Source organism: Muntiacus reevesi, chromosome 4 (genome assembly GCF_963930625.1).
Source record: "Muntiacus reevesi chromosome 4, mMunRee1.1, whole genome shotgun sequence".
Taxonomy (NCBI): Eukaryota; Metazoa; Chordata; class Mammalia; order Artiodactyla; family Cervidae; genus Muntiacus; species Muntiacus reevesi.
The window spans coordinates 108,267,607-108,288,644 of record NC_089252.1 but is presented as its reverse complement, the minus strand read 5'-3'; the positions used below and the strand labels follow the sequence as shown (position 1 = coordinate 108,288,644).

Sequence of the window (21,038 nt, the reverse complement as noted above, 5' to 3'; positions counted from 1 at the left end):
GGAGCCTGGTGGGCTACAGTCCACGGGGTCGCAAAGAGTCGGACACGACTTCACTTTCACTTTCACTTTCCATGTTGCATTCCTTTTTATGAGTATATCACATTTGTTTATCCATCTACCTGTTGATGGACATTTGGATTCTTTTCAGTGTTTGGCTATTATTCATAATAATAATGTTGCTATCAATATACTTCTTTTTATGCATCATCTCATTTACTCCTTATAGTAATCATATGAGGTAGGTACCACTATTATTCATGTTGTGTAGGAGGAGAGCTTTGAGGCATATAGAATTTAAATATAACTTACTAAAGATACATAGAAAGCTGGAATTTTTTCTTCCTTTTTTCCCCACTCAACTGTGCTGAGAGGCATGTGGAATCTTAGTTACCTGACCAGGGATTGAAACTATAGTCTCGGCATTGGAAGCACGGAGTCCTAACCGCTGGGCCATCTGGCAATTCCCAAAAGCTGGAGTTTGAATTCAAACCCAGGCTGTCTGACTTTAAAACACATTTACTTAGGCCAGTGGTCTTGAAATTCCCTTTAACCATATAAAAGGATTAAAAAATTTTTCACCGCTAAAATTTTGAAAAAATTTTTACCACTTTGTACATTTCTAAGTTGACATCTTAACACTTCTGTCATAGATGGCTGCAAAGGATGTATTTTCTGGCATAATATATTGCATGCATGCTTTAAATATATAGTTGACAAAATCTTGGAACTGATAATTTATGGAAAATGTCTGCATTTAATTTATGGCAAATCAAACCTTAATGTCAGTCATTTAGCCAGATGAGTCTGCATCAGTGGGAACATTCTAAGTCCCAGTGATTTTTGAAATAAACTCTTAAAATAGTAGTAACATTTACTGAGCAATTTATTTATCAGGCACTGCTCTAGTGAATTTGCGTTGTCATTTTATGCTCATAACTATGAAGTAGACTTTATCTTTATTCCGGATTTTTACAGATAAGTAAACTGAGGCATTCAGTTAAATCACTTGCTCAAGGACATACCTTGTGACCGAGCCATGATTTCCCTCCCAGCAGTCAAACTGTGAACACAGTAGGTCCAGTAGGCACAGTAGGTCCAGAGACTGCACTCCTGTCCCTTCACCACCACACTGTGCTATCTAATAAAACTCACTTTGCTATCTTATAAAATTCACTTTTAAACTAGGAACCTGACTGTAATTTGCTGATGTAAGGGATGAGGATATAAGAATATTTAAAATCTGAAGAAAAAATAAATAAAATCTAGAACATTTCTATTCATAAGAAAAAGTAGCTCTAATGAAGTGTTTAAGTGTCTCCCAACAGTAGTGAAGTCTAATTTATACATGAGCTTGAGATTCCTGTAGGATGGCCAAGTGACCATTTCTGGCAGACATTTGGACTTTATAAGGAAAGTCTAAGCTAGAGATGAAGATGTGGAAATTATAATTGTAGAGATGGCAGTGATAGTGATTAAATTGGGAATGGACAAGATTGGCCAGTGTCTTAGCTTGGACTGCTATAACAAAACACCCTAGATTGGGTGACTTAATAACAAATTTATTTCTCACAGTTCCAGAGGCAGGGCAGTTTAAGATTAAGATGCCAGACAGATTGGTTCCTGGGGAGATCCTTTTGGTTTGCAGACAGCTGCTTTCTTGCTGTATCCTCACTTGGTACGGAGAGAGAGCGAGCGCACTCTGTTTTATTCTTTCTTAGAAGAGCATTAACCCCTTTCCTAAGGGCTCTACCCTCATGACCTAATTACCTCCTGAAGGCCCTAATCTTCAGTTACCATCAAGTCAGAGATTAGGACTTAAACATATGAATTTTGGGGAGACACAAACATTCATTGTAGTCCGTAGCACCCAGGGGCAGCATCATGAACAGTGCTGGGGAACATAATAGAGCCTAGTTAGCATATTTGGTGGACATTCATTTATTTAGTCACCTGATGTTTAAAGGTTTTGTATTGGGGGGGGATGTGTTTTATATGAGAGAGACTGGAGTATGCTTACGAACAAAAGCAGAGTGGTAGTATAGGTCAAAAAAGGAGTTAAGGGACTTTGCTGCTGGTCCATTGGTTTCGAATCTGCCTTGCAATGCAGGGGACGTGGATTCAGTTCCTGGTCAGGGAACTAAGGTCCCACATGCCACAGAGCAACTGAGCCTGTGCTGCAACTAAGACCTGATGCAGCCAAATTTTCAAAAAAAATAATAGTTAAATGATAGTGATAGAACTAGGTAAGGGTAGATTCTTCAGACTAGTCTTTAATCTTCTAGTACACAAAAACATTCCAGGAAGATTGTGGGCTTGCATATTTTTAAAGAAATCAATATGCAGAACTTTGCCTTCCACAAATGCTGTTCTTAAGAATGGATCTTGCTCCTAAATGTAAGAGCTATAACTCTAAAACTCTTAGAAGAAAACTGAAGGGGAAAGCTTTATGTGTTGGATTTGGCAATGATCTTTTAAAGGATATGACACCAAGGGCACAGTCAGCTAAAGGAAAAATAGGCAAATTGGACTTCATTAAAAGTAAAAATTTCTGTGTTTAAAGAACACTGTCAACAAGATAATAAAAGGCAACTCACAAAATGGGAGAAAACATTTGCAAATCACATGCCTGGTAAGGGATTAATATTTAGAATATGTAGAAAACTCCTAAACTCAACAATAGCAACAAATAACCTGTATCCAAAAATGGGCAAAGGACTTGAATAGACATTTCTTCCAAAGAGGATATACAAATGGCCAATAAGTACATGAAAAGATGCTCAGCATCACTAATGATAAGGGAAATGCAAATCAAAACCACAATGAGATACCACTTCACACCCATTAGAATGGCTTTTACTAAAATACAGAAAAACAGAGTAGTAATGTTGGTGAGGATGTGGATGAATTGGAACTTGTATCATTCTGCTAGGGCTGCCATAACAAAATACCACAGACTAGGTGGCTTAAACAATGGAAAATTATTTTCTCACAGTTTGGAGACTGACGGCTAAGATCAAGGCATCAGCAGGGTTAAGTTTTGGTGGGGCCTCTCTCCTTGACTTGCAGAAGGCCCTCTCCTGGCCATGTCCTCACATTAGCTTTTCCCTGTGCGTGCATTTTTGGTTTCTTTTTCACTGACACCAGTCCTGTTGGATTGGGGCCCCACCCTTGTGTCCTCTGTCAACCTTAATTACCTCCCCAAAGGCCATGTCTCCAAATACAGTCACCTTGGGAGTTAGGGCTTGAAGTTGTGGGGAACACAATTCAGTACATAACAGAACCATTTATGCCCTCTTGATGGGAAGGTAAAATAATGTAGCTGCTGTGGAAAACAGTATGGTGGTTCCTTGAAAAATTAAAACTAGAATTACCATATGATCTACCAGTTCTGCTGGGTGTATATATCTTCAAAAGAACTGATCTCAGATATTTGTATGTGCATGCTCATTGTTCACATTATCCAAAAGATGGGAGAGTCCAAATGTCCATCAGTGGATGAGTAGGTAAAATATAGTATGTGTACACAGTGGAATATTATTCAACCTTAAGAAGAAATTAAATCCCAATAGATGCTATAATATGTATGAACCTTGAAGACATTATGCCAGGTGAAAAAAGCCACTCATGAAAGAAGAAATACTCTTTAATTTCACTGGAATTAAGAGGTACTTAGAGTAGTCAAAAACCATATAGACAAAGTAGAATGGTGGTTGCCAAGGACTGGGTTAAGAGAGGAGTGGGGAGTTACTATTTAATGGGTATAGAGTTTCGGTTTGACAAGATGAAAAAAGCTTGGATGGATGAGGATAAAAGTTGAAAAACACTGTAAATATACTTATCCTTCTTAACTGTAAAATGGTAAACTTAAATGTATTTCACAATTTTAAAAATAATTTTTTTTAAATGGTTTTTATTGATTCTCCATTTCCGCCTCCCCTTAATGGGGGCTTCTCTGGTAGCTCAGTTGGTAAAGAATCCACCTGCAATGCAGGAGACCTCGGTTAGATTCCTGGGTTGGGAAGATTCCCTGGAGGAGGGATAGGCTACCCACTCCAGTATTCTTGGGCTTTCCTGGTGGCTCAACTGGTAAAGAATCCCCCTGCAATCCAGGAGACCTGGGTTCGATCCCCGGGTTGGGAAGATTCCCTGGAGAAGGGAAAGGCTACCCACTCCAATATTCTGGCCTGGAGAATTCCACAGACTATATATAGTCCATGGGGTTGAAAAGAGTCGGACACGACTGAGTGACTTTCACTTCACTTTCTTACTAATGCTTGTCTCACTTTACCAAAAAGTCAGCTTTCCATTTGATATCTAAGTGAAATGCACTACCCCAGGAAGGATCCCCTTTCGGACACCAAACAGCATTTATGTCATCGCCCACTGAAGAATATTTGGGGGGTTCTCTCTCTTTTTTTTAAAGCTATTATGAATAAAGTTGTTGTGAAAGTTTTTCTACCAGTCTTTTGTTTTCATGTATCTTAAGCAGACACTTAGAAGTTCAATTGCTGGGTCATGAGTAATATTTTTCAGACCAGTTTCTAAGCTGGTTGTACCGTTTTGTGGTCTTTTAAGTAGTGTATGAGGTCTGATTGCTGGAAATCCTTGTGTATTTGATTTTGTAAGTCTTTTTAATTTTAGCTGTTCTAGTGGGTGTGTATCGGTGGTTTTAATGTTTTCCTTACGACTAATAATAGTGAGCATTTGTCAGACGTGTTATAAATATTTACCTCCCTGTTCTGTAGTTTACCTATTCATTTTTCAGTGTCTTTTGAAGAACAGATTTTAACTTTAATATTTTTCTTTATGATTAATGCTTTCTGGTTCCTTTATAGAAGTCTTTGCTGATACCATCTCAATGGTGGTGGTGGTTGTTTTTTTTCTTGGCCATCTGACTTTTGACATCTTTATTCCTCAACCAGGGATTGACCTTGGGCTACCTCAGTGAAAGTGCCAAGTCTTAACCACTGGACCACCAGGGAATTCCCTATGTTTTCTTTTAGAAGCATTATAGTTTTAACTTCTACATTTATGTAGATCCACTTTCAATCTTAATTTTTGAATGTGGTATGATGGTAGGCAAAGCATGGTTCTGGAGAGGAAGCCTGAAAAACCACTATCATAATTGAGGAGCAGTCTTTTCAAGGCCGGGTAACTGAAATGAATACATGTAATTTTTTTTTTTTTTAATGAGAATTTGTAGGGGATAGGGGGCAAGGGTACTTCCAGCAGCCACTAGCTTTAGCCCCCAAAGGACATATTGAAATTTCTGCTGTTTAAAAACTCATAGTTGGATCTTAGTTGGGTAGATGCTCACACCAATCCCTGCCTGTCATGCCTCCTTGATGCTATAACTGAGTGTCCTGTTTGCTCCAAAGCATTTACTTTGGAAAAATTAGAGTGCTTAAAGCAGGTACAGGCCTGCTGTATACCACAGCTAAAACTAATGGAATGGGACCCCTGGTTCTGCTTTGTTGGCCTTTGGAACTTAGGTCATGATTTGAGAGGGATGGCCCCAGGTTTTGATATTATGCTGCTAGAGGTTGATTTCTTGAACCTGTGCAGGATGGACCCGAATCAAAGTATTTGCCAAGAATTTTTTATTAATTAAGAAGCTCGAAAAGAGTCATCTGATATCATGGTTCTAACCTTAAAGGCTGCTGACCTACAATGGGGAAGCTTTATTCCCAAACCCACTGGTTGGTTTCCAAGAAACCAAAGTCTTTCTTTATATTCTGGGGGAGTGTGCTTATAAAGCTGAAAATTAAAGGAATCCATGAGAAGTGCCTCACCGGATTGTAGTCCATAGCTTAATGTGATGCTTGTTGTCTCTTGGAGAATGACCCCTGTTCAACCACTGTTCATGTGGAGTTACTTTTCATTTCAACCGTCAAAACTCTTATTTGCCTAATTACTACCACCACCAAGATCTGAACCTGCAGACAAGGCCTGCCACCTCAGCTGCCTAGATCCCACCCCCAGTAGAGGCAGCACAGCAATGAGTAGAAGGGGCCCCGTGGTGAGTAAAACTCGGATGTAAGTCCAGGTGAACTCGTGTGTCTTGCCTGGGTAAGCTTGTGGCATTCTGAATTTTTTCATATCTATATTGCCTTGGAAATTCTAACTTCTCACAGTATTTTCACCACGACTTCTCCCATATCTGAGTCTATAGTCTGCTTTTTAGTTTTATTAGCAGTGCCTGCCGCTTACCCCCCGCCCCCAGAGTTCTGTTAGGTAAAACAGAGGCAAGTACTTTGCATCAGTCCTTTAGCCTCTCCCCCATACAGAACAGAACATTGCTAGAACAGAAGTACATAGTAATTTACAAATCACCTTTCCCTTTGATTTAAGGGAGGGAGCTGGGAAAGTGGGCTGCCACTGCTTCAAGACAAACCACTGCCATGCTGGGGTGAGGGGGTGGGTCAGGGATCACCCAAAACTTTCTGATTATTTTCAGAATGACTGTTTTTTCATTGAGCATTCATTTGGTCATCGTAAAGCTTTGACTTTTCTAAAGGCTGGACAAAGTTGGTTCAGACTGCTTGTTTTTTAACGTTTCTGTGGAGGAAGAAGGCTTTGGAATTTCATAGTCTGCTGTTTTTGTTGATGTGGGTTGTGTTTTCACTCTCCTGATAGTGTACTCTGATGGAGAAAAGTTTTCAGTTTTGATCAAGTCTACTTTATCTGTTTTTTCTTTTGTTGTCATGGTAAGAAACCATTGCCAAATCCAAGGTCATAAAAGTTTGCCTCCTTTTGGGAATTCCCTGGTGATCCAGTGGTCAGGACTTGGCTCTTCACTGCCTAGGCCAGGGTTCAGATGGGGAACTGGTATGCCACAGGCGGTGCCGTGTGACCAAAAAAAAGTTTGCCTCTTTTTTGGTACCTGGAGTGCAGGTCTTATGAGGACTTCTTAGTCTTAGGTTACATGCTAGTCTTCAGAGCAATCACTGTGGTAATAGACTATTCTGATTAGCCAGGCTGAATAGTGTAGGATCAGCCATGTGGACTGAGGGTAGTAAATAAACATGATAAAGTGCTGTTTCCAAAAAGGAATATAGAATGGGTGCTGGAAATTTTAATAAATGTTTTATGAAGCATTCTTAGTACTTTGAGAGATTGATGGTGCCCTTTTTTAAATTTAAATTTAAAATGTGTTTTTGTTGCTGTAAATTAATATGTAAATGTTTAAAAGTGACTTCTAAAAATATCCTTGCTGATGTGGTCCCTGATAAGCCAAACAGGACGAAATTGGTTTAGTCTTTACTTCATGTACCCACATACTCATTTATTGTGGTTTGTTTTGTACAGGTACTGCTGTAACCAGAGTTTGGTAGCAAAAAAAATCTACTTTTTGGGCCCTCTTGACATAGAAAGAGATGTGGGGGGATTCTCGACCTGCTAACAGAACAGGACCTTTTCGGTAAGTCTTAAAATTTGAATATCAAAGTGTCTATTATAACAATGTAGATCTGTATAATATTTATGGCCTACTATAAAGAGGGATTATTTTCTTTGTGTAGAAATAGCTTTGATTTTTTTCCCTGATTTTTAAAAATAGAAACTACTTAAAATTTTTCTAGTCATTTCTAGAGTGATCGTGAGAGTGAATACCTACCTTTCCAAGTATTTTGTGTATTAGCATTTTATTTATTTATTTATTTATTTTTTTGGGTGTATTAGCATTTTAAAAATATTAACAAAAAATCCCACAGATTTTGTTTTGTTTTCTTTTTTTTAATTTTTTTTTGTTTGTTTGTTTTCCCCCAGTTTTAAAAAAATTTTTTATCTTTTTTAGTAAAGTAATATGTACTCAACTAATAAGGAAAGCTAGTAAAAATGTATATAAGCGTTTATAAATGAATGTGAATGTTTCATTAAGTTTGGTAATTTATGTCTAGAATCCAGAGCTCTGTCCTTCCTATGACACGTTGTATTTCAGCCACCAGAAATAGTTGTGAGAAAGAAAAACTATTTACTTGATGCAGTTTCCTAAGCTGCATTACAATTTTAGGGGTTACTAGGTACAAAGTTAAGAGGAGAACATGGTACTATTCATAGTTGTAAATGAATTATATTACAGATTTGTTGGGAGAATGAATTACATTCTTTCTATACAATAAAATTATGTAAATTTTATTGAATTTATAATTCAATAAAATGAATTATATTATTGATTTGATAAGTGGAGAAGGTGGTACCATTAATAGTTGTAAATGAATTATATTATAGATTTGTAGGGAGTGAATTTTTTATAGCCAGTGTAATAAACACTGATGATGATATTTTAAAAACTTTTGCGTTGTATTTGCAATTAATGAAATGCTATAGGAATGTGACTTATGGCTGTAGTTTGTGTATGGCAAAGAAATCTTTCTTTTAAAGTTATACATTAAAAAATATTTATGCTACACGGAATTCCCTGGCAGTCCAATGGTTAGAACTCCATGCTCTCACTGCCAGGGGCCTGGGTTCAGTCCCTGGTCGGGGAACTAAAATCCCACAAGCCTCTGCAGCATGGCCAAAAAAAAAATACCATGCTCCAATTGAAACTTTTGTTACAAGTAAGTTTTCTTTTGGACTGACAGTCTGCAGAATCTTCCTGTGCAAATTCAACAGTTATTTTATTATTCTGAAGTTTGGGGTTCCCATGGAAAATTTAGGTAGAAAAGTAAGTTTAAAAATAAATCCATGAAAAAAAAAATCCATGTAACACTTAGTAAAGCTAGTTTTGTGAATAAAGGGATCTTTACTTTCTGCTTAGCAATCTTTAAAGCAGTGGTAGTGCTGCTGGTTATGTTTGTCCTTTAAAAATTAAGGTCTGGATCAGTGGTCAACAGACTGCAGCTTGTTTTTGTTTGACTGGAACATAGCCCTGATCATTCGTTTACAAATTGTCTGTAGTTACTTTCATGTTGCAGGGACAGAGTTGAATAGTTGTGACAGAAACTGTAAAGCTTAATGTAATTACTATTTGACTCTTCATGGAAGAAATGCAGATCCCTAGTCTAGATTAGTGCGTTTGTACTTCAATGTTTAAAAATCTATCCTTTTACTTATATCTATGGATAATTATTTTCTGTGTAAGGCTGTTTACACTAAGCCTTCAGAGCTAAAGAAATAACTTCAGCTCTATTGCATCACTGAAAAATTTTTTTCAGAACATTTTTTTCTTTGAATTTATTATATAAAGTTGTATTTCCCCACCTTAATTTTAGTTTAAATATGTCAATACATACCATTTTTTAAGGTATTTGATCAGAGAGAGGCATATTTTATATAGCATAACTTTTGGGAGGGGACTAATTTGGGTGAAAAAGGTATCTTGCAGGAAAATGATTTTGTATTTAACAACTTGTCTTAAAAATTTGGTTGAAAATGATTTTCATAGCCACTGCTGTTTCATAACTAGTAGAACTGTTTCTTGAATAGTCTACATAAAATACAGTTCTGAGAACCCTAGTGTAGTGTTTACTGTAGATGTATTTGATTTCAGTTTTACCTGGTAAGGTAATCCTTAGGGTAGTATTCAAAGACAGTGTTGTATGTGTTTTGGTCAGAGAACATGTAGATTTAGATAGCTCAGCACTGAGCCCATGAATGTCTCCTTAGGCTTAAGTCTTCCTACAAGCTAACTATTAGGATCTGAATGATTTTAAATATGGGTGACACTAGAACTAGTGGTAGTGTCTTAATTTTAGTGTTAAGTTGTATTGTTTATGAAGCACATTTAAACTTGCTTCTCTTATGATGAACCCCATACACATAAATAATGTTAATATTTTTGTGTTAATGAAGCTAATTGAAGTTATGTTCTGAAAATCTATTAAATATGCATCATTCTACTGTTTGGGTTACTATTGTTAAATTTCTATTACTCCAGGAAAGGGTTTGGCATTGTAACTGTTGCTCTTGAACTGAGTGACCCAGAAGCAGTTGTCTGTTGAGTCTTTCTCTAGCAGTGTAGTCTGAGTTCAGAAGGGTCATATAATAGAACCTATATTTTCTGAGAGGAGAGAACTGAGTGGAACTTGATCTCTTAATACTTTTGTTTTGCTGCTGAATAGCAGGTAACCATTCAGATCGTTTCATGTTTTCCTTTTTCATGCCCTCCTCTCCCCTTCAAGCTCAGGATCCTAGGTACCTACCTAATTGCCTATTTAAATTCCCTGTCTTTTACCAAAGTCAAAACATATAAAGTGGTCTGGAGCTAGGTAGTGTGAAAGATAGGGCCAGTTCTCATTTATGTCTTGAGTCCTGTAAACTGAGAATGTGAATTTAATATTATGTTTTAAAATATATTTTATCACCATGAAAAATTAGATGAGGCATTAGAATCTAAAAAATCAGCTTCTTTGTTTGGGACCTGGGGATAAAGCATGAAAGCCTAATGCTTTCTCTAGGTCCCTTTCAGCATTAAGCTCCTGGATGCTGTTGCTTGGTTTAGTCAACTTACACATGCTGTGTGGCATGATTCATGCTGCCTTCTGAGATACCTTTGAGTAGTTATAATAATAGGACCCAGGTGAGAGCGCTTCTAGGTGGCGCCACTGTGGAACTGGGGTTTAGATGCAGCCAGGGGTGATGCTCAACTGGTGAACGCTAGTGTACTCCAACTAGTGGACGCTAGTGTACTCCAAGTAGTGGCTTACAGCCAGTGTTTTCTTCATTTTGGGCCTGCATCCGTTCTGATTGGGTGGTGTCCACTCTGTAGCTGTCAATCAGATATTTTGGAATGTTACTCTTGTTTGCACCAATGAGAAAGACACGTCCTGAAACCTACTGTATAAAATTTACAGCGCATTGATTTTTCTGATGTATAGGAATCATTGTGTTGATCTTGGAATTCTAAGTTCCCTGGCTGTAGGAAATGGAAATTTTTGTAGAGTGTCACCATTGCTAGCTTATCTGGTGTTGCGGATTTTCCCTGTTGCAGGACTGGGTGAAAGCTTTTTCTGCAGCAGTCATGTTGAAAACCTTGTGTTGACTTTCCTCGTGTTCTGAAATGGGAGCTTAAAAGTTTACTCCGCCACTTCGTCTTAAAATAGCAAAACATTGCTGTTTTCTGCAGATCTAGGACCTTGTTACAGAACTCTGCCAAAAAAAAAAAAAAATGTTTACAGAAGAATGTGCTGTGATTAGAGAAGAATATGCTGGTGTGTAGATTTCAAACTCTCTGGACAATATGAATAACACTGTCTTTGTTTCTACAGTGGGAGCCAAGAAGAAAGGTTTGCTCCCGGGTGGAACAGGGATTATCCTCCTCCTCCCCTTAAGAGTCATGCTCAAGAGAGACACTCTGGCAACTTTCCTGGCAGAGATTCACTTCCCTTTGATTTCCAGGGGCATTCGGGGCCTCCCTTTGCAAATGTAGAGGAGCATTCTTTCAGCTATGGAGCTAGAGACGGACAGCATGGTGACTATCGAGGAGGGGAGGGCCATGGACATGATTTCAGGGGGGGAGATTTTTCGTCTTCTGATTTCCAGAGCAGAGATTCATCACAGTTGGACTTCAGAGGTAGGGACATCCATTCTGGGGACCTTCGGGATAGAGAAGGGCCACCTATGGACTATCGGGGTGGAGACGGTACTTCTCTGGACTACAGAGGCAGGGAGACATCTCACATGAACTACAGAGACAGGGAGGCTCATACTGGTGACTTTAGAGGTAGGGATGCTCCTCCTCCTGACTTCAGGGGCCGGTGCACTTACGACTTAGATTTTAGAGGGCGGGATGGAGCCCATGCAGATTTTAGGGGAAGGGATTTATCAGATTTGGATTTCAGGGCCAGAGATCAGTCCCGTTCTGATTTTAGGAATAGAGATGTATCTGATTTGGACTTCAGGGACAAAGACGGAACCCAGGTGGACTTTAGAGGCCGAGGTTCAGGTACTAGTGATCTAGACTTTAGGGACAGGAATACACCACATGCAGATTTCAGAGGTAGACACCGATCCAGGACTGATCAGGATTTTAGGGGCAGAGAGGGGGGACCTTGTATGGAATTTAAAGATAGGGAGATGCCCTCTGCGGATCCAGATATTTTGGATTACGTTCAGCCCTCCACACAAAACAGAGAACATTCTGGTATGAATGTGAACAAGAGAGAAGAATCTGCACATGACCATACAACGGAAAGACCTGCTTTTGGCATTCAGAAGGGAGAATTTGAGCATTCAGAAACAGGAGAAGGAGAAAAACAAGGTGTAGCCTTTGACCATGCATCTCCACCGGACTTTCAGAACAGCCAAAGTCCTCTTCAAGACCAGGACAAGTCACAGCATTCTGGAGGTGAACAACAGAGCTCGGATGCTGGTATGTTTAAAGAAGAAGGTGGTCTGGACTTTCTTGGCCGTCAGGACACTGATTACAGAAGCATGGAGTACTGTGATGTGGATCACAGACTGCCTGGAAGCCAGATATTTGGCTATGGCCAGAGCAAGTCTTTTCCCGAGGGCAAAACTTCCCAAGATGCCCAACGGGACCTTCAGGTATGTTAATTGAGTGGACTACTGTTTTGTCTTTTAAGATTTTATTTATTTACTTATTTATTGGTTATACTGGGTCTTTGTCACTTTTCTCTAGTTGAGGAGAGCGGGGTGGGGGTTACTCTTTAGTTGGGGCTGCCGGGCTCTGGAGAAGGCAATGGCAACCCACTCCAGTATTCTTGCCTGGAGAATCCCAGGGATGGGGGAGCCTGGTGGGCTTCTGTCTATGGGGTCGCACAGAGTCGGACACAACTGAAGTGACTTTGCAGCAGCAGCAGCAGCAAGCCGGACTCTAGAGCACAGACTCAGCAGTTGTACGAATGGGCTTAGTTGCTCTGTGGCATGTGGGATCTTCCCAGCTCAGGGATTGAACCCGTGTCTCCTGCATTGGCAGGTGGATTCTTTACCACTGAGCCACCAGGGAAGCCCTGGATTGCTTTGTTGAGTTTTGCTTCTTCATAAGACTTTTCTGAAGGATGAAGTATAGAGTTCGTTAGCCCTGGGTCTTACTTTATACAGCCATTAAAAAGCAAGATTTGTAGTCACGAGTGGAGTGTACATCTTTAGAGAAAGGGCCCTCAGTTCAGATTATATTTTTGATATGTATCTCTTCATTATCTTGCTTGATGATACTGATTTAAATGCCTTGGGATAATTTAGTTTGAAAGTATTTGTCTTTGGGAGTTGGTTCTCTCGTCCTTTACGTAGTCAGGCCTTGTGGCTGTTTGGGGTTCATTTTCTTACTTAAAATCATTTAGAAAATACCTAGTAGGATAAGAGATAGAAAATGCCTAGTTAGGAGGAGGCAGCGTTAATGTTGCAAATATTGAAGCTAACTTTATTGACTTAAATGTTGACTTTCTATGTGTCTAATATATAATCTAATGTGCATATAATCTTAGAATTATGTTTGCAGTTGGACATTGAAAACATTACCTTTAAAAATAGGTGTTACCCATCTCTATTGCAGTTTCTGTTATTTTGGACAGTAATTCTAAGACAAGCTGGTTAGATATTTGGTTAAAAAATGGATTTTAGGAATGTTAGAACTGGATAGCCATATAATTTATTATTCAAGTCAGGACACTTTCAAGAGTAAAAGAGGACACTATTTATAATTATGCTCAGACAGTAGGTGTGGTCAAGCAGTTTTAGGAGACTTTTTTCCCAAAGGTTAAACCCTTTTTATAACTTGAAATGGAGGAGAATCAGAGCAGAGACTTCTGTGCATATGGAAAATGCAGATTTCTCTGATTTTGTACTGTTAAGTTATATAAGTTATATCAGCAGATGACACCTTTTGATTTTGTTCTGGAGATTGTTTATAGGTGACATCTTTGATAAATGACATCTGGTTTTATTTATGTGCTGTTTTCTCATTCAGGAAAAGAAAATTATAGTTTTGAGAATCTAGTTGATTTTTTTTTTCCTGTTTGTGAAAGTCCTTTTCAGTGTTGTTTCTCTTCATTTTCTGCTTTACTATTTCAAAATTCCTGCAATGAGCGTAGATCTTAGAACACTTAATATTCTAATGATTTGAAATAAAATTTGGGGGGAATTCCCTGGTGGTTTAGTGCTTAAGACTCTGCCTTTTCACTGCCAGGGACCAGGTTCAGTCCTTGGTTGGGGAAGTAAGATCCCACTTTAAAAAAAAAATCAAATTTTGGAACTCAGAAAAAGAGACAATTACAACATTTTATATCTTCATATGATGCAAGTCATTTCAATTTTTTTTTATCCTGAGTACCTGTATTTCATGTTGTTTCATTTTGCACATTAACATGTATTTTTTTCTGAAATAAGCTTTTTTGCTTTGGATTCAAGGATCAAGATTATAGGACTGGCCCAAGTGAGGAGAAACCAAGCAAGCTTATTCGATTAAATGGGGTGCCTGAAAATGCCACAAAGGAAGAGGTAAGGCTCTTGTTCTTTTTTCTCTTTCCTTTTCCTTTTTTTTTTGGTCAATTAAAACATTTTAAAGACTTTTTATTTTGAGAAATTATAGATTCACAGGAAGGTTTTAGAAATCCTCAGGGAAATCTTGGTTATTGTTCACCCAGCCTTTCCCCATCTATAGAGCAGTAGCTAAACCAGGAAAGTAGCTTTAGTATAACCATAGAGATCATTCATATTTCACCAGTTATTGAGTACTCACTGAGGTGAGGTTTGTAATATATATATATATATATATGAGACAAGTGATTGTTGTCCTCAGACCTGAGAATCATCCTTGAGGGGCTAATTCAAATGGAAGGGAGGAGGGTTGGAGTGCTTACATAAAGATGCTGTTTATTTATAGTAGTAAAAACTGGGAACTGCCTTAACTCCTCAGTGTTAAAGAACTTGGTAACTAAATTATGGATGACCTTAAGGAAGAATTTGGTCAGAATATACAACCACCAGAGCAAACAGAGCTTTACTGTGTGCTAGGTATTGTGTGATACTTAAAAGCATTAGTTCATTTATTTATCACAACATCCTATGAAACAGGTACTCTTTTATTCATTCATTCAAAAATGAAGCACCTTTGTATGCCAGGCAGTGTTTTAGGCACTGAGTAATACAGTAGTGAACATTATAAAGTCACTGCTTCCATGGTTAGTAAAAAGAATAAGCAGAGAAAAAAATTCAGGCAGTGATGAATGCTCTGAAGAAAACTATAGTAAGGGTTTAGAGCGTCACTCGGGTATAGGCGGTGTTAGATTGGGTAGGTAGAGAAGACATCACTGAGGAAGTGACATTTGAGCCCAGGCCTGAATGCAAGTGAGAGAACAGTCCATTTGAAAATGGGGAAAAGAACTGACTAGGCTAAGGGAGTTCAGGGACCATGGCCCTGGATAGGAAGGAGCTCACTGCATGATCTTAGGTTTAGAAAATGAGACTCTGGGTGTGGAGAGGTTGCACAGCGCATAAGGAGGAGAGATTTGGAATACTGGTAGTCTCATTTCAGAGCTTGAGCTCTTGAGGTTGTGCTCTTCTGCCTTTTTTTTGTACCTGAGAATTTTTGAGTAATTATGTTCTACTCATTGAATAGTTTTGGAATGCCTGGAGTGTACTTGGCTTAATTTGGACTTTGTAAAGTAATCATAGCTTTAAAGTTTGTAGAATTAAAAACCACTAGGGGAAATATAATGTTTAGTATTTGATTATGATGTGTGTCATTAGTGTGCATACCATATTATGCTTACAGATTCTTAACGCCTTTTGGACTCCTGATGGCATGCCTGTGAAGGACTTGCAGTTAAAGGAGTATAACACAGGTGAGTTTCCTGACTTGCATGCAGCCTTGGGTTAGGAAGAGTCTGTCAGATCTCTGCATCTTGTACTCCTCAAATTTTTTTTTAAGAAACCACAATTAAGATTTCCAGAAGCCTCCTGTTGATGCCTTCAAACAACAGTCAGCTATACCCTTAGCTGTAGTTCTTTGTGGATGTTTGTCCACTCATGGGTAATGAGGATGTATGTTCCAGTACTTCTGAGTGCCTATGAGATACAAAGTGAGTGTTGTAGAATTTGTCCCCAAATATATGTTATGCAACTAAATGATTAAGCTTGCTGCTGATGTTCTTCATGATGGTGGAATGTTTCTGTTTGAGCCGGGTGAGATTTTAATTACCTTACTATATGTAAAACTTTACGTGTCGTTGCTTCAACATGGAATTTTCAACTTGCCAGAGAAATTGTACAAGTGAGTGGTTTCTTGAGATTTTAGTCTTTCTGAGGACAGAGTCCTGCACCAGCTATTATGTTGAAATCCATGAATAGATCCAGACCTTTCTTTTTGACCTCTATTCTACAGATTAGATTTTCAGAATATCCTCCTAGTATCTTAGAGTACCAAATGTGGTCAGTTTCTTCAAATCTTATTATAGAAAAAGTAGTCAAAAGTGAAATGCCAAGCAGTCAAGGTATTGGACCAGTGTTTTTAGGACTACCCAATATGAAACAAATAAAGGTAATTTTAAAGTGATCTATTTTAAATTAAAGAAAGTAGAGCATTAGTCTTTTCACAAGTCTTAGAATTTCAGTAATTCATGTTAAAGAACTCTTTAAGTAAGAGCAAGCCATGTTTTTGAGTATATAGTTTACCTTTTAAACAGTTCACCATGGAATAACATTTTTGCATTAACTAGATTACTTCTTCTGATTGGTTTTACAGAATAAAACTGTCCACAAAAATTTTGGTGCTTGAAATAATCTAGTGTTTGTTAAGTACAGAAATTGTTTTCCTGTAATTTGACAGTGAACTCAGGAGCATTATTTCTCAGAAAGCTAATTATTTCTTTGTTTGAAACATGACAGCTCTAAATTTGTGGAAATATGACTAAGAGTGTGTTCTTAAACACAACTCTTTTAGGATGATGGGTATGTGTCTCATACAGACTTTCCTGATTTACTATTAACTTTAGAAATTAAAAATAGAATTTATAGGCTGCAGGTGCTTTTTCATTCATAGGGCAGTAACTTCAGCTTTGATCTTATTTCATGAACTGTACTTTCGTTAAGTATTTGTGTTTAGGAAAAAGATGTGTCTTGGTATTTAAATAACGGCAATTTTAATTCTTCGTTTCTTTAGTACTCATTGACTTTCTACATGTATTGTCAGATTTATTAGCAGAGTAAAACCTACAATGACTTGTAGGGTTCACAGAGGAAGTCCTTAAGTTTTCTGACTCTGGCAGCTATTAAAATCATAATTGACAGACCAGAGACATTGATACACATGTGAAATCATTCACGACAGTAGTTTAGAAAAAATCAGTTTTCAGGAAATTCTGCCTTTTCTTGGCATTTTAATACATGAAGTGATAGTGTATTAAAAATATATATGCATATATGGAAAGGTTGAACGTGTTAGTTGCTCAGTCATGTCTGACTCTGCGACCCCATAGACTGTAGCCTGCCAGGCTCCTCTGTTCATGGAATTCTCCAGGCAAGAGTACTGGAGTGGGTATCTATTCCCTTCTCCAGAGGATCTTCCCGACTCAGGGATCAAACACATGTCTCCTGTATTGCAGGTGGATTCTTTACCTGGTCTGAGCTACCACAGAAGCCACCACATTTGTATAAGTGTACGCACACACGTGCGTGCACACACACACACACCATATTTATATAAGCTCACATACACACACACACACACACACGTATATATACTTCTTAAAATGAAAGAATTGAAAGGATTGGGTTACCCGTCCCATATTATCCATATTATACCACTGTATGGCAAGTAGAATGCTCTTTTGAAATTATCAGTCATGTCATGTTAGCCCTCTCCCTAAAACCCTTTAACACCCTTCCGTCTCAGTTGGAAGAAACTCCCAACTTCTTGTTCTGACTTAACACAGTCCTGCATGAGCCTGCCTTGGCTCTTTGTCTGACCCCATTACATGCACTCTACCTTTTCTAACCTGCTCCAGCCCTCCTGAGCCTGCTCTCGTCCTTGACCATGTGGACTTACTGCTTTGTCACAGCCTTTGCGTTGCTCTTCTTTGAGTCTCACTTTCTTTGAGGGTTTAGTTCTTGGCTTCGGTTTCAACTCTCAGAGGCCTTGAGTCACCATACAATCTAAAATCATTCCTCTGTCATTTTATATCATATTTTTTGTCATCGTACGGTTTATCACTTAGATGTTTTTCTCAGTGGTTTTGTGTGTTTATTCCTCTCATTGGAGAGTTAGCTTCATGACAGTAGGAGCCTTGTTTGGCTTGTTCCCTCCTGTTTCCCCAGTTCTTGACTCTCTGCCTAGCCCAGATGGGTTCCCAGTATGCATGGAGTGAGTAATGTATTTGGAGAGCCCCTGTGGTCTCCTTTCAAGTGAGGAGACCACGTGGCGTTACAGGTCACTGTATGTTTTACAGCAGTGCACTCCTCCTGAGTGCTGAAGAATGTATCTTGAGACAGTCAGATGTTCTGAGAACTTTACCATTTACCTGTTCAAAGATTATGTCTGAATTTCAGTAGAAATCGTGTCTTTTATAAACAGCCATCAAGTTTTTAGGTTAGGATAACCTGCAAAGACCATGTAGATTGGATGTTGTTCATAAGAGTGGGGTTGTGGGGTAACATTCATCCTTGTAGTTGATGTATTGGGGAGCTAGTCTGTAACAGAAAAGCTTAATGCCTCTTCACTGACTCGAGTAATTATCAGCTTAGTTTTTGTCTCATTTAGAACTGTGTAAGTACAGGGCCACAACTTTTATCTAAAATCTGTAGGGTCAGATGAATTTATGAATTTTTCTGATTATAGAAAGGTAATGTGGTCCAATAGCTTATATGTGAATTATATCCCCCAGTGGAATGTGTATAAGATATAATACTTCTGCAGAAAATGAATATTCTCACTAAGAAGACTTAAAAAAGACTACAAAGAGACTATAGTATAGGTCAAGATGTATCTCCAAATGACTTCACAGAAAATTTACTGAAAAGCTTGACACTTAGGGGATATTTAGATTTTGGAATTACAGATAATGGATAATGAACGTATACCTGTTGTGTACATTTGAATTTTTCTATTGCCAAGTGCAGATATAATAGTAGCCCTATTAATTGTAAAATACTTTGACTTATACTATTACATTTCTGGGGAAAGTATCAAGAATGAAGTGTCTTTTGGTGACTGGGCAAACAAACTCTGGTATATACATACTGTGGAATACTACTCAGCAGCAAAAATGATGATACTATGCATGCAGGTATTGCATGCACATAACAAGATGGGTAGATCTCAGAGACATTATGTTAAGTGAAACTGGGCTCAAAGGCTACATGCTGCAGTAAAAAGAAACAAGGTACTGATACGTGCTACAACCTGGATGGCCCTTGAGAATTTTATACTCACTTGAAGAAGTGAGGCAGAAAAGACCACAGTATTGTCTGATTCCATTTATATGAAATATCCAGAATAGCCCTATCCATAGAGACAGGAAGTGGATTGGGTAGTTTGGTGGTTGTCAGGGGCTGGAGAAGAGGGAAATGGGGAGTGACTGCTTAATGGATATGGGATTTCCTTTTGGGGGTGATGAAAATGTTCTTCTGGAACTAGCTAGTGGTGGTGTTTCCATAACATGGTGAATGTACTTAATGTCACTGAATTGTACACTTTATGTTTTGTGTATTTGATCATAATTTTAAAAACTACTTCATACTGTATGATCCTATTTATATGATGTTCTGGAAGAAGAAAAATGACAAGAATAGAAAATAGTGGTGCCAAGGTATTGGAGGAGGAGTTGACTGTAAGATGGAAGCATGAGTGAATTGAGGGGCATGATGGAACTGTTTAATATATTGATTGTAGCAGTGGTGAATGAGTGTTAAATTCACTGAAATTGGCACTACTGTAGTTATGTAAGAGAACATCCTTATTCAGCTGGGTGAATGCTTGAAGGTAATGATTGGTCAGAGAGATCAAATGAAATGACGTCCTCTGAGTGTCAGAGAAGTGAAATTAATCAACTTTTCATTAGTATTATAGGAAATGATCAGACAAGAAGTAGAGAAAAATGTGTACAAATAGATCTGCCTTTTTTGTGTGTTTTGTGGAAGGCTCATAATACCTCCATTCCAATGCATATTTTTTAAAAAAATATTTTCAACCTCTAAAAATGTAGTTGGGTTGTAAGAATTTGTAAGTTCCCAGGGAGGAGCTGTTTTCTGTACAGGAGACCTTTGGAGGCCTTAAAGGTCTTGGTTGTTTCAATTTCGGTATGGGGGAAATGTCTCTATTATTTCTTCTTACTAAGAAAGGGCTGCTTTGCCTTCAGGGAGTTTTAAAATGATCTGGAGTACTTTGTTGTTGTTCAGTTGCTAAGTGGTGTCTGACTCTTTGCCTCCCCATGGTCTGCAGCACAGCAGACTTCCCTGTCTTTCACTACCTCCTGGAGTTTGCTTAAACTCATGTCCATAGAGTTGTTGGTGCCATCCAACCATCTCATCCTCTGTTGCCCACTTCTCCTCCTGCCCTCATTTTTAAAAAATTTATTTTAACTGAAGTAATAGTTGCTTTGCAATGTTGTGCCTATCTCTGCTTTCCAGCGAAGTGACTCAGTTGTACACATACAGCTATTCTTTTTTTAATATTCTTTTCCATTTTAATTTATCATAGGATATTGAGTATAGTTCCCTGTGCTATTCAGCAGGACCTTTAGGACCTTGTTTAGATAACATTTTAAAAAATGAATCATGGAGAAGGAAATGGCAACCCACTCCAGTATTTTTGCCTGGAAAAGTCCATGGACAGAGGAGTCTGGCGGACTGAAGTCCATGGGATTACATGACTGAGCATGTGTGCACAAGGGTGGAGGGAGATGGGTTGGTAGCAATAAAGTGGTAGAACTAAAATATAAATAAATAAATAAATAAAAATAAAAAATGACTCATGTACCTGAGTGATGGCGACAGGGTTGGAAAATCATTGCTTAATGAGTGAAGCTTAAGCTTCATTAGGTTTTTCTAGTAACCTTGCAGTTGAATTTATGTCACAAATTATTTCCTGTGACTGCTTTTCTCCAAATCAAAGAAAAAAATATTGGTCCTGTTATCTTATC

The 21,038-nt window shown here is 38.3% G+C and overlaps 1 protein-coding gene across 4 annotated transcripts in view; it reads left to right on the top strand.

The window, feature by feature from the left end:
- Window positions 1-21,038, top strand: part of RBM6 (RNA binding motif protein 6) — an 83,965-nt gene that overhangs the window by 5,098 nt on the left and 57,829 nt on the right. For 2 of the 4 annotated variants that reach the window (XM_065933653.1, XM_065933654.1), the window contains 4 exons: window positions 7,309-7,420; window positions 11,211-12,489; window positions 14,311-14,400; window positions 15,677-15,746. In XM_065933653.1, coding sequence (XP_065789725.1) covers window positions 7,377-7,420; window positions 11,211-12,489; window positions 14,311-14,400; window positions 15,677-15,746 — 1,483 coding nt within the window. In that variant the 5' untranslated portion in view covers window positions 7,309-7,376. Of the gene's footprint in view, window positions 1-7,308; window positions 7,421-11,206; window positions 12,490-14,310; window positions 14,401-15,676; window positions 15,747-21,038 lie in introns of those variants that run through there. The other 2 variants (XM_065933655.1, XM_065933656.1) reach the window with 2 other exon arrangements.